General features: G+C 43.1%; 1 protein-coding gene across 1 annotated transcript; it reads left to right on the forward strand.

Annotated features, from left to right (window-relative positions):
- Positions 1-879: 879 nt before the first annotated feature.
- On the forward strand, positions 880-11,214 carry RAB39A (RAB39A, member RAS oncogene family). Its single transcript, XM_071734842.1, has 2 exons — positions 880-1,445; positions 10,270-11,214. Exons 1-2 carry the CDS (start codon positions 1,123-1,125, stop codon positions 10,694-10,696), a joined length of 750 nt encoding a protein of 249 aa, XP_071590943.1. The 5' UTR covers positions 880-1,122; the 3' UTR covers positions 10,697-11,214.
- Positions 11,215-11,962: the final 748 nt, after the last annotated feature.

Here is an 11,962-nt window from a genome sequence, read left to right on the forward strand (position 1 = left end):
GGACTTCAAAAGAAATCTGAGGAACCTATTGCTCAGCAGATTTATCATAACACGATACTTCTCTGAAGATCCCAGGAGGGACAGAGGAATGTCTTCAGCAGGCACCTTTACTGACAGAATTGTTCTATTACTGTAACTAAAGGTACTTTCACAAAGGCCCAATATGTGCAGATTGTTCCACTGGGAAATGAAGAGTGTATGTCCCTGTCACTTCCAGTATTATGCCTTTTCTCAAGGCACTTGGCATGGTTCTCTCTGGCAATATCTAGATCTCTAACCCCCTCATTTCCCTTTCACCACAGCCCAGCTTTACCATTTGGCGATTGTTCCTCTGCTTGCTGGTCTGTCTCTCTTGCAGCTCGCCCGCCTCTGGCCAGCCCCTGCCCAGCTCTCACCCCATCAGGCAGCTTCCTTCCAGCTCCCTGACGCTTTTCCACCTGCTGATCCGGTTCCACCGCTCTTTTCCCGCTATTTCCTTTCTGCTCACACTTTGCTCTGCAACTCTCACGCTTTAAAAGCCCGGTTCTTTTTCACCTGATTTTCCAGGCCGGCCTGGTCCTCCCTCCCCCAGCATCCCCCTTCTCCTGGCCCACCCCTCCACTTGTTGCCCACGGGCGGAGCGGCTGGAGCAGGGGCTGAAGCCGCGGCCACCGGTCCCCTCGGCGGAGCCGCCCTGGTGCTAGGAGAGGGGAGAGGGGGGAGCGGGGCCGCGCTGCCCGCCCTTCCCGCCGTGGGGGAGGGCCCATCTCGCCCCGCACATGACGCCAGGGTGGGAGGCCCCGGTCACGCCACCGCAGCGCGGGCGGGAGCGGCGGCCCCAGCGCACACCCCGCGGAGGGAGGGCCGGGGACGGCCGGGAACCGCGGCCGCAGGCGAGAGGGGCCGGCGCGGTGCTGAAGGGACAGCGCCCGTGAGCTCCGCCCGCCCCGCCCCGCCCCACCCGGGCAGCCAACCTGAGCCCGGCGCCGCGTCCCCGGGTGCAGGGCGAGGGGACCCGGCCTCCGCCCGCCCCTCCGCCCGCCCGCTGCAGCGCGACCCGCACGGGGACACCCCCGTCCCGCACCCGCGGGAGCGGTTCCCCGGAACCCGCACGGTCCCCGCCGCCGGCCGCCCGTTGCGCCGATGCCGGGCGTTGGGGCGATCGGGGCGCGGTGCAGGCACCGGCCACGCAGGAGCCCCAAGAAGAGCCCCAAGGCGGAGCCGGGCCAGGCCGGGGCCGCCATGGACGCGGCGATTTGGATCTACCAATTTCGGCTGATCGTGCTGGGTGACTCCACCGTGGGCAAGTCCTGCCTCTTGCACCGCTTCACCGAGGGCCGCTTCCCGGGGCCGCTGCACTCCGACCCCACCGTGGGGGTGGACTTCTTCTCCCGGCTGGTGGAGATCGAGCCCGGCAAGAGGGTGAAGCTGCAGCTCTGGGACACGGCGGGGCAGGAGCGGTTCAGGTAGACGATCCGGGATCTTTCCCCACCCAGCCCTGCCCCCCCAGCCTGCAGTCCCCCGGGCACACCCTGCCCCGCAGCCCCTAGCCCCGCCACCCCCTCGGCACCGTGTCCTCATGGTCCGATACATCTCCTGCCCGAAGGACTTTGCTTTGCACCTCAGCATGTCTCACTCTGCACTCACCTGGATGCTGTGCCCCAAACAGCCCTCCACCCCACTGCGATCCAGCCTCACCACCACATTGCCTGCCGCTATCCCCCAGCCCCCTGGCCCGCCATCCCTCTTGCTCCACCGCCCGCTCTTTCCCTTCGCACCCACCAGGGAACTGCTGTCCTTCCCCTCCCAGCCCGCACTAGGTGGTAACAAGTGTCCTTGTCCTGTTTCTCTTTCCCTCCCCCATCCTTGTCCTGCAGTCCTGGACCCAAGGTAGGAATCCCTCCTCTGCATCTTTTTTTTTCTTCTTTGCAGCAGGAGGCCCCTGCTTCACTCTGCATTTCTTATTTTGCCATCACCTCCAAACTCATCCTCTGCTGCAGTATTTCCCTCTGCTATAACTCTTCCTCCCACGCAGTCCGAGAGACCAGGCCACCTCCCTGCTCTTCCTCCTTCAAGCACAGCAGCACTGCGACTACCAGTGGAGGAGCAGTGTGGAAGGCACTGGGTAGCCACCTACAGTCATTTATTGGTGTCCTATCTGCCTTCTGCACCTGTTTGGCACTGGTGGTTGCCAGGAGCCTTCCCTAATACCACTGTCATTTATAGTGTAGCTAAGCTAGCTCAAAGGTTGCACTGAGTATAAAATCTTCTCCTTTCAGCTCAACTTCTGCAAACACATAGCAAAACTACCACTTTTCGTGCCCCAAAAGAGTCACGGTCGTTCCCCAACACACAGCCCAATACCATCATCCATGTACTCTTGCAGCTCTGTTGTATTTGTAGTGCTTGCCACTTCAAGGAATATGTGTATGGATTTTAGTTTGGATTTGGGGTTCTGTACATATGAACTCAGGTGGGAGGGTAATGAGTAGGCCAGCTAGCTGTTGCAATATATAGTACCCCACCCATACACTTGTTACTGGGATGCTAGCAATCGGGTCAAAATGGGTCTCTTCACTGGCCAGAACTGATTCTTTTATTTTTCCTGTCTTCCCCTGCAACAGTTGTGCAGATTCTCGCACTGAGCTGAAGAGGTGGGATTTCACTGACATATTAGGGGACACCAACCCTTTTTTTGTTTCTTTTTTCCAATAACAAGCATTAGAGTGAAACAACAAAAAACTTTTATGGGCTTGCATGTGTCACACCTGTATATGTATTTGTGCAGGAAGACCTCTAAAGGGTTAGCAAAACTATTAGCTGTGACAATTGCAAACTGTTAGCATTTTTCATCCTTGTACTTTCCAGCAAAGAATGTAAAAGATTTGTAAACAAGTGACTGAGTGTATAATCTCTGTGTTTTGATTTTGCTGACAAATTAGCCCAGTTAGCCAATGACAAGGCACTTGACTGAAAGGAATGCAAATGCAGAGTTACACATAAATTTGAAATCAAATTATAGCCATCCTTTAGCTCAGGAATACTCAGGGGTTATATAGTGATGAGTCATGCAGTCAGTGGTTTTAAATTTACCATTAGTATACATCTGTGTTTTTTCTAATACCCAGAAGGTATTAGAAAACTGAAGGAAGTACTTTTAAACATCTGTGTCTGTTTTTCTGCTAAAAGTTCCTTGTCAGTTCATGTACCAAATATCATAGTATATAGGCTGTACTCAATTACATCATAAATATTTTATTAAATTATGCATCTTGGAATAAAATCTTCTGCATTCTGTTCACTTCTGATGGAGATGACTACAGATCATAAGTAAAGATGATCTCGGGGAAGAACTAGTTATTCCAAGAAGCAATCTGATTTTGTGGAGTTCCACGCTGTTTGCAGTTCTGATTGCCAGTTCTGCTCTGTTTCACTTGCATTGGGGCTGCAGAAGAGGTAAAACCCAGCTTTAAAGCTCCCTGGGGAGTTCCCTGTGTGCAGGGCAAACTACTGGCTGCAAAATAACCCTCTCCTTTAGGTCCCAGGCATTAGGGATAATCCCAGGGGAAATGTAAGGTGTGATGCACCTGCCATCACATTCTTTTGAAAGAAAGCACTTACTTTCTTGGAGAAATCATTTTGGAAATTTTTTGCATGTGTCTAGTTCATTGATGTAGCTGTTCACTGATGAGCTGGCTTTCATGTGAGGTCTTAGAAATCATTTTTAGCATGCACAGTTTGCTTTACTTCTCAAATAAAATCCTTCCCACCACTTCCACAAGAATGGTGAGCAAGCTGGAAACACTTGTGCCAGACAGTTCTCTTACCTTGAGCTCAGGCAAGGCAGTTACTGGCTGTATTTACTTAGACATCAGTATGGCACCACTAACTAGACTCTCCCATTGTGCAACATATGGACAACAGCAACATAATCAGTAACTTTGAACACTCGAGCAGAACAAGAACCGACAGACTTGGTGAGTGTAGGCTCAGGTCCATAATGCAGACTAATGTGAATGAGGTCCATACCCTAGATTTCTTTCCATTTTGAGATTAGTTGTCATTTACAGTAATCTACTTTTTTGGCTGTGTTTCACATCATCTACTTTGCTGTAAATTTTTAGTTTGTTTAATTTTCCTGTATTATAAGCCCACAATATATCTAAATCATGGAACTTCCAGGCTGCAAGTGTCTGGTAGTGGTGCTAAGACGGAGTTCATGACAGTAATCCCCAAAATATTGTGGGGATACCTCAATTATATTAACCCACTTTCTAGTAGACTATGATATTAGAGACATTCTGTTTCTAACTCATATTTTGAAAGTAAAACACTATCATTGTTTTTCATTTTGAGTCAGCAATATGTATTTTCAAAATTAATACTGTTACAATGTGATCTTTGGTCACAGTATAAAAATAGGTCTTCAAAATTAGATAAAGTTTTGACTGAAAGTTTAGCTCATCTGGTAAAGATCACCCAAAAGCCATAGTCTGATGTGATTAATACATCTTCTAACTCATTTTCAGAAACAGTTGTTCAGTGGCAATCATCTTACTAAGGCTTTTCCTGAGGGAATTAATCAGGGTATTACATCTTTAACCTAACATTTAGATTAAGCGAAGAGGATCACTTCTCTTCTAGACAGTATTTTCCCCTTCCATAAAGCTAGCTTAGGTAGAATTAAAAAGCAGAACCAACAGATATTCTATATGGGAAGTCACAATTTCAAAAAGAATTTCGGATCTGCATTTAAAAAATATACCCAATTAAAACTAGAGACTTCAAAGTTCTTCTTTGGACAAATATTCTAACGTATCATTATTATACATCACAACACGTAACTTCTTGAGGAACAGTCTCACCTACAGCAATTTGAAATGCAGAACCATCTAAGGGAATCTTAGAATCAGAATCATAGAATTGGCTGGGTTGGAAGGGACCTCAGAGATCATCAAGTCCAACCCTTGATCCACTACTGCTGCAGTTACCAGACCATGGCACTGAGTGCCACATCCAGTCTCTTTTTAAATATCTCCAGGGATGGAGAATCCACTACTTCCCAGGGCTTCCCATTCCAGTGTTTGATCACCCTCTCGGTAAAGGAATTCTTTCTAATGTCCAACCTAAACCTCCCCTGGCACAACTTGAGACCGTGCCCTCTTGTCTTGCTGAGAGTTGCCTGGGAAAAGAGACCAACCCCCACCTGGCTACACCCTCCTTTCAGGGAGTTGTAGAGAGTGATGAGGTCTCCCCTGAGCCTCCTCTTCTCCAGGCTGAACAGCCCCAGCTCCCTCAGCCTCTCCCCATAGGATCTGTGCTCAACTCCCTTCACCTGCCTCGTTGCCCTCCTTTGGACCTGCTCCAGGACCTCGATATCCTTCCTGAACTGAGGGGCCCAGAACTGGACACAGTACTCGAGGTGTGGCCTCACCAGCACTGAGTACAGGGGCAGAATCACTTCCTTGCAGCATTCAGTATCAAAGTGCTCTGGTTCCTGTCTAACACTTAGTGCAGTCCTACCTTTTTAGCGTGCTCTCATAGGGAGAAACTGATTTTTTCCAACCCATCATCTGTATTTACCTTTCATTTATTACAAATGCCAAGCACTATATGAAATGAGAAAAAATATTATTCATACAGGTGTTCTTGCTGAGAATATAAACTTAGGATGGACTTGGGGATGCTAGGACAATCCATATATAACAACAGCATACGTAAGGAGCTTTGTAGTCTCTATGTTATTTATGTGGAGTGGGGAGAAAATACGAATTTTAATAATATTTAGACTAATTTTTGTAACTTAAGAAAAGTGGCATGATGGTTCACATCTTTAGTGTGGAGTGACTGGAGGCTATAGCACACTCATCATCAGTGGCTGGCGTGACAGGTGTACTCCAGGTGTATTGCAGGCTGAAAGAGGAGGAGCTGCACAGCCACCTAGGCCATGGTGATCAAAAGGTGACAGTCACCTCTGTTAAGTGGGAGGGTTTCTCCATTCCATTTGGTGTAGCCATAGGAAACAGGCAAACTCCCTCCTGAAATATCAGTTTGCAGCTTGAACAAAGGCCAAGGCAGGCACATTGGTTTGGGCAGTTCCATTAGCTGTCACCTTAAGAAGGGTTCAGCATCTTCTGTGAAGAAGAGGCTGAGAGAGGAGGCAGCAAGAAAGGACTGGGTACAAAGGAATAGCAGAAAAGATGATTTAGGCAGAGGTAAAACACGTGGATAAAGTAAGATGCAGGTATGGATTTAAGAGTTCAGTCCCACTTCATTCAAAGTCTCGGGCAGATTTTCCAGATTCTAAATCTGAATGAAATCCTGTTTCCCACCTCCAACCAGCACTTCCTCCAAACCATTTCCTGGAAGAAGATGACAGGCTTCATGGCTCTCTCCCCAGTTTTAGGAGAAAAGCCACTCCATTACTTTTTCACCCTAATTCCACCCTGCCCCTAACTTAAGTGCCTCTACTAGAAGAAGTAATTCACTCTCCCTCCTTCCCCACAGAAAATTAATCTTGGTGCACACTTTGGTAACACATTCCCTCCATTATGCTAATTTGATGTTAGCTGAACCAGAGTTTACATAGGAAGTCATCATTTCAACAAGAATTTAGCATCTGCCTGGGGATAACTAGAGAAATGCAAAACTGAACATCCTTTATGAGTAAGTTGGACTACATCAAGCCTGACCTGTCACCAGTTTCTTATTCTGACTTGAAAAATCTGTGGGACCCTAGGTTTTGTTCCTTCTCTTCAAAAAGTGACAATAATGGAGTTAAACATTTCATTTTGTGTTTAGAGTCTTATCTTGCAGCAGTTACTGAAGAATGTATAATCATGTAAGTGGATTCCCTCCTTGGGAAAGGCCAGTCTGATTTTGTGTATGGTCTATACTCTGGCATGTTGTCTGACAAAGTCCTTGAATTCTTCTGAGTATTCTGCTAGCCTGTACTTTCAATTTGAGGAACTTCTGGAGACTGATGCAGTTTGTTTGTTTACTAAACCTCTCCCTGTCTCTTGTTCCGTCCTCATCATTCTTGCATGGAATACAGATAAACTCCTTGCATTCATAACATCCTTCCCAAGGAGATTCACAATCTATTGCTTTGCATAGAGAGCCTTTTACTGTCATTCCTCCTCCTCTTTTGTTAGCTACCAGGCACTCTCATCATCATATCTTTCACTGAAGATATATGCAGTACATGGACACAGTCTGTAAAGTCTATAAGCTGTGTGTGCCTTCTGAGCAAAACCCCTCAGGTGGCCTCTGTACCACGGGCTTTGTGAACACACGCAGTTCACAAGTAGTGCACAAGGAGTCCATGTGGAATACAGGTACCTCCACTGTGCTAAAAGAAAGTCCATCTGCATTTTGTAAGGAGCCTGAACACCATCTCTGGGTGTTGGATGCTCTTGGGAAGCCCTCCCAAGCAGCACTGCTCTGAACACTCCCCTGGAGCAATGGTTTGTTTGCAGCTGGGATCTGAGCTAAGAGGGAAGGCAGGGCTGTCCCTGCACACATCCTGCCCAGGCAGTGTTTGGGGCCCTGGAGAACTTCTTCAGGAACCGTGGTGAGATACGCAGCAGAGTGGAGCACAGCTTTAAATGTTGGTGATGTTATTCTGCCTAAGGCTAACTGAAGGGACTTACAAGTCCTGGAATCTTTAGCAGTAAAATTAATAGGCAAAAAATGCCCTTGCACTTAGTTTTATATATAAAAAAAAAAAAAAAAAAAAAAAAAAGACTTTCCAGACCATCTAAGCCAATGCTCTTTTCATTATTTCTAGGTATGGTACAGGGCATAAGTGACCAGAAGTACATCCACTTCACACAGTTCATTTTCCAAATAACTCTAAGCTGTGTATTAAAAATACACATCTTATACTTAATTTACTCTGATTGTCCTATCTAAGTCAAATCTTTTGCATCTGTAAGTTGTTTTAGATACAGTTAAACAACATACCATGTTCACAAGCCCAGTCATTTTTCCAAGTTTGATAGCCTAAGCTTTCTGCTTCAAATTTTTGTCTTATTTGTCAGGAATACTTTCAAAATGTAACTGCAAATAGTAACTCACTTTAATAGTAAAACTATTCAAATACTTATAGACCAAATATTAACAAATGTTCTTAACAAATGTGCTTAACAAATCTTTTCTCTGGTGTCAGATACTCACATGACATGATATTTATCATATGTATGTTTCAAACTTTTTCTGTTACTTTTTTCTTTTCTGTTTTCTTTTCTTGTTTTAACTTTCCTAAAGCCTCTCCAGTATATCAGCCCTTTTTTGGTAACGAGAAAACTATTTTTCAATTACACATACCAAAAATAAAGAAAAAATTACTGTCTTCATCTTCATGATGTACAAGCGAAAGTTACAGATGCTTTTTTAGGGGGCTTGGACTAGATGATCTTTCAAGGTCCCTTCCAGCCCCTTGGTTTCTGTCATTCTGTGATCTCTGTTACAGGCAATACCTACACACAATAATGGCTTAGATCACCTACTAGTGTAAATTAGCAGATCTCTGCAGAACTGAGTTAAAACAAGTGAGGGTACTGACTGCTGCATAAAAGCACCCAGTAACCAGATAGAGGGCTGCTTTTCAGCACTCCACAGATACAGGGTTTAACATCATTCAGTATAGAAATGGTTGGTAAATGATGCACTGCATTTTCAATACTAACCTGCTTTCTTCCCTGGATGATGCATTTCTTTGGCATAACTTTTCAATACACTTTGAAACAATGAAAACAGCTTCCACTTCTTCAAACTGAATCCCATTTTTGTCACCCAGTTCCACTCTTTCTACGACCACTCGAATTACTTTAATGTAATCATTTGGGTTTATAATTGCTCTACAGAAAAAAAAAAAAAAAAAAAGTTTAAAAACCCTGAAACAGATCTTTTTAGCACCTTTACTTAATACTTCACAAAATGTGACACTTCTCGTTTATGGTCTTAAATAATTTTACAAAACCATGTGTCATTTTTCATATCCAGGCTACTTGAATTAATCTGATAGTAAGATCCCATTGTCTACACAGTCAAACTGTTTGGAGAGACACACATAGACTCTGTTGCTGGGAATGTAGAAAAGATCTTTCTAAACATTAGGACAAACAATCCCTCCCTGTTACCTAAATGCAGCCATTTCAGATGCCATTTGTTCTGACTAAATTAATTTAGATATGGCAAGAAACCTAAGCCTTATCTTGCTGTGCACTTACCTATCTGGATATGAACACAGCCACTGCTTATACATCTGTGTTCAAATATTACAAAACACTACATGAAATGTGATTAAATGAAAATCAAAGGGAGATACTGGTATAGAAAGAGTGTGTACAGTTCATCCTGATTCTGAAAGTTTTGAAGCTCTTCTGATCGTCTTCATAATCATAAGATAAAATGGAATTAATTCTTGGCTAAATTATAATTTCAAATAATTAGTAATACAGATAGTGCATCTCACTTCAGCTGGAGAACACTATATCTACTAAATATTATAGCTAAATATTTATGCTAGCAGTGAGTACTTGCATCCACCCCTCAGGCTGTCACTTCCTTTAAAATGTCTCCGTCACCTTCTCTATCCTCCCTTATTGCTCATGATTAAAGACTTAAAATCATTTCTCAGTCCCAGTATTTTTCTCTCTCTGCATCCTAACAAACATTTTTTCTTCTTCTGGAGTGTGTTAAAAATATTTTCAATGAGAGGAAGAGTTTCCTTCTCCTGAAATTCCTTCCAGAGAATGCATAGAAGACTCAAAAGCAGAAAATAACTGTTGCCAGTCCTGGAAGTCTAATGCCAAAAAAGACTTAAATGCAATTATGGAGAGCTTCTGAGCCTCTGTGTGAGAGAGAATCTGGAAATGTGTTCCTGGCCAGTGCTGTCACAAGTGTGTGTTTGTCCAGATCCGTTACTTTTGGTTAGTTTTGTTCAGACTTTAATACCAAGTATTTCACAAATAACTAGATAGATATTATTCCGTAAGGATGTGCCACATTTTGCTAATAAAAAGTACTTCGCAGAATAATTCAGCATTCAAAATTCATGCTGGAGATAATGGCTTCAAGGTTGTTTAGAAAGTGAATTTTGAATGTGAGAAAAAATTTTAAAAGGAACGTTTTTGTGTTAAAAAACGATAAATTGCAATTAGTTTTTAAAAAGCGAAGATATTTCATAAAACTTACAGTAGATAAAAGCACATTGCCACATGGAACAGTAATTTCTTCAGGAAAATGCATTTTAATTTTCCTTTCTCTCTTCTTTTTCCTTCCCAGATCAATAACACGCTCTTATTACCGCAATTCTGTGGGTGGCTTACTGGTGTTTGACATCACAAATCGACGATCCTTTGAGCACGTGGAAGACTGGCTGGAAGAAGCAAAAATGCACGTGCAGCCCTTTCAGATTGTGTTCCTGTTGGTGGGACATAAATGTGACTTAGTGTCACAGCGTGAGGTTACAAGAGAAGAAGCTGAAAAACTGGCAGCTGACTGTGGTATGAGATATATAGAAACTTCAGCAAAAGATGCCACGAATGTTGAAGAGTCCTTTACAATCCTTACACGAGACATCTATGAACTTGTCAAAAAAGGAGAAATCTCAATACAAGATGGGTGGGAAGGTGTCAAGAGTGGTTTTGTTCCAAATGTTGTACATTCATCTGAAGAAGCTGTAAAGCCCAGAAGAAAGTGTGTCTGCTGAATTCATAGCATGCCAAAGAGCACATCATGTGTTCAGAAGATGATGCCAACCTAAATAACAGAATAATAATTCTGAAACAGTATTAGATCATGACATAACTGAATCATAGAACAGTAATTTGTTTTTTTTTTTTTTGTCCTTCTCTCTAGGTCATAGCTTCATAACACTAAGTGCTTTTTTTTTCTTTTCAGAGTAAAATAATTTTGTGTGGTCTTCAGGAAAAGAAATTAAAAATTGCTAAAGGAAAAACTAATCCTATAGCAAGACACGGAGAAAGTGCAATAATAATTGTGACAATATCCTCTCTTAGTCTTTGTATTTTGAATACTGCTTAAAATCAAGGCTTGCTAGGTGAGGATCAGATGAGCTCACTACTTTTGTTCATCCTGCCTTAGTTTTGGACAAGAAAATGTAAATTATACTTTTTTAATGTGATTCTTTTCTCAAGTGCAGAGTTGCTAATCACCATGAAAGTTTAGAATATTGCAGAATTTCATAATAAAGCTAACTGTACAGAAGGCAAGCTGAAAGATTGCTCTAATAGCAAACATTTTTGATATGCCTATGAATACAAGCCTTAAGGAGTGTTTTAGAAAAGATTATTTATTTGTATAGAAAATGGGGAATAGAAGCAATGAAAGTTATTCTTAAATATTTTCTGAATTGCCAGTGAAACTAAATATAGCATCATATGTAAGACAGCTGTTACTTGTATACAAGACAGATTTACCAGCCACTGGAGTCACATTTCAGTGGCCAGATCCTCAGCTGGGTAATTATCATAGCCACACTGATGCCTAGGGAATTATGGTAATTTACACAAACAGATTCCATATTAGCTTTAAAAAATAAATCTACTTCTAACTAGAAGTACGAATCAGTTAAGAAGTGCTGAAAACCATGGGGGGCCCAGGCCTTAAATTTGAACAGAGCCAGGATTGTTTTATTCTCAGCCAACAAATGTTTAACTGTTGTCTAAAAATGAAGGTTTTAAAACTGAGACTGTTATGAATATAGCTTTTGGAGAATATTTCTACAGAGAGCAAAGTTGGAGAATGTCTGTTTTAAGAAAGCAACACATTATAGCTTTTAACAACAAAAATAATAGGAGAAATCTGTGATCATGTAGCATTTTACTGAGTTTGAGGTCATGTTCCTATTCCTCTGAATATAACACACACCAGCTTTATGCAAACTATGCCCTATATGTCTATCACTTAAAAATCAAATCAATCTATTTCTATTTTACTGTAGTAATTTGTATAG

The sequence above is a fragment of the Heliangelus exortis genome, chromosome 1 (genome assembly GCF_036169615.1).
Source record: "Heliangelus exortis chromosome 1, bHelExo1.hap1, whole genome shotgun sequence".
NCBI lineage: Eukaryota > Metazoa > Chordata > Aves > Apodiformes > Trochilidae > Heliangelus > Heliangelus exortis.

What these genes read in the sequence shown, in the direction of transcription:
- RAB39A (XM_071734842.1), top strand. Translation starts at nt 1,123, where the DNA reads ATGCCGGGCGTTGGGGCGATCGGGGCGCGGTGCAGGCACCGGCCACGC. An exon ending in GCGGGGCAGGAGCGGTTCAG is followed by an intron (nt 1,446 to 10,269) that starts GTAGACGATCCG and finishes TTTCCTTCCCAG; the next exon opens with ATCAATAACACGCTCTTATT.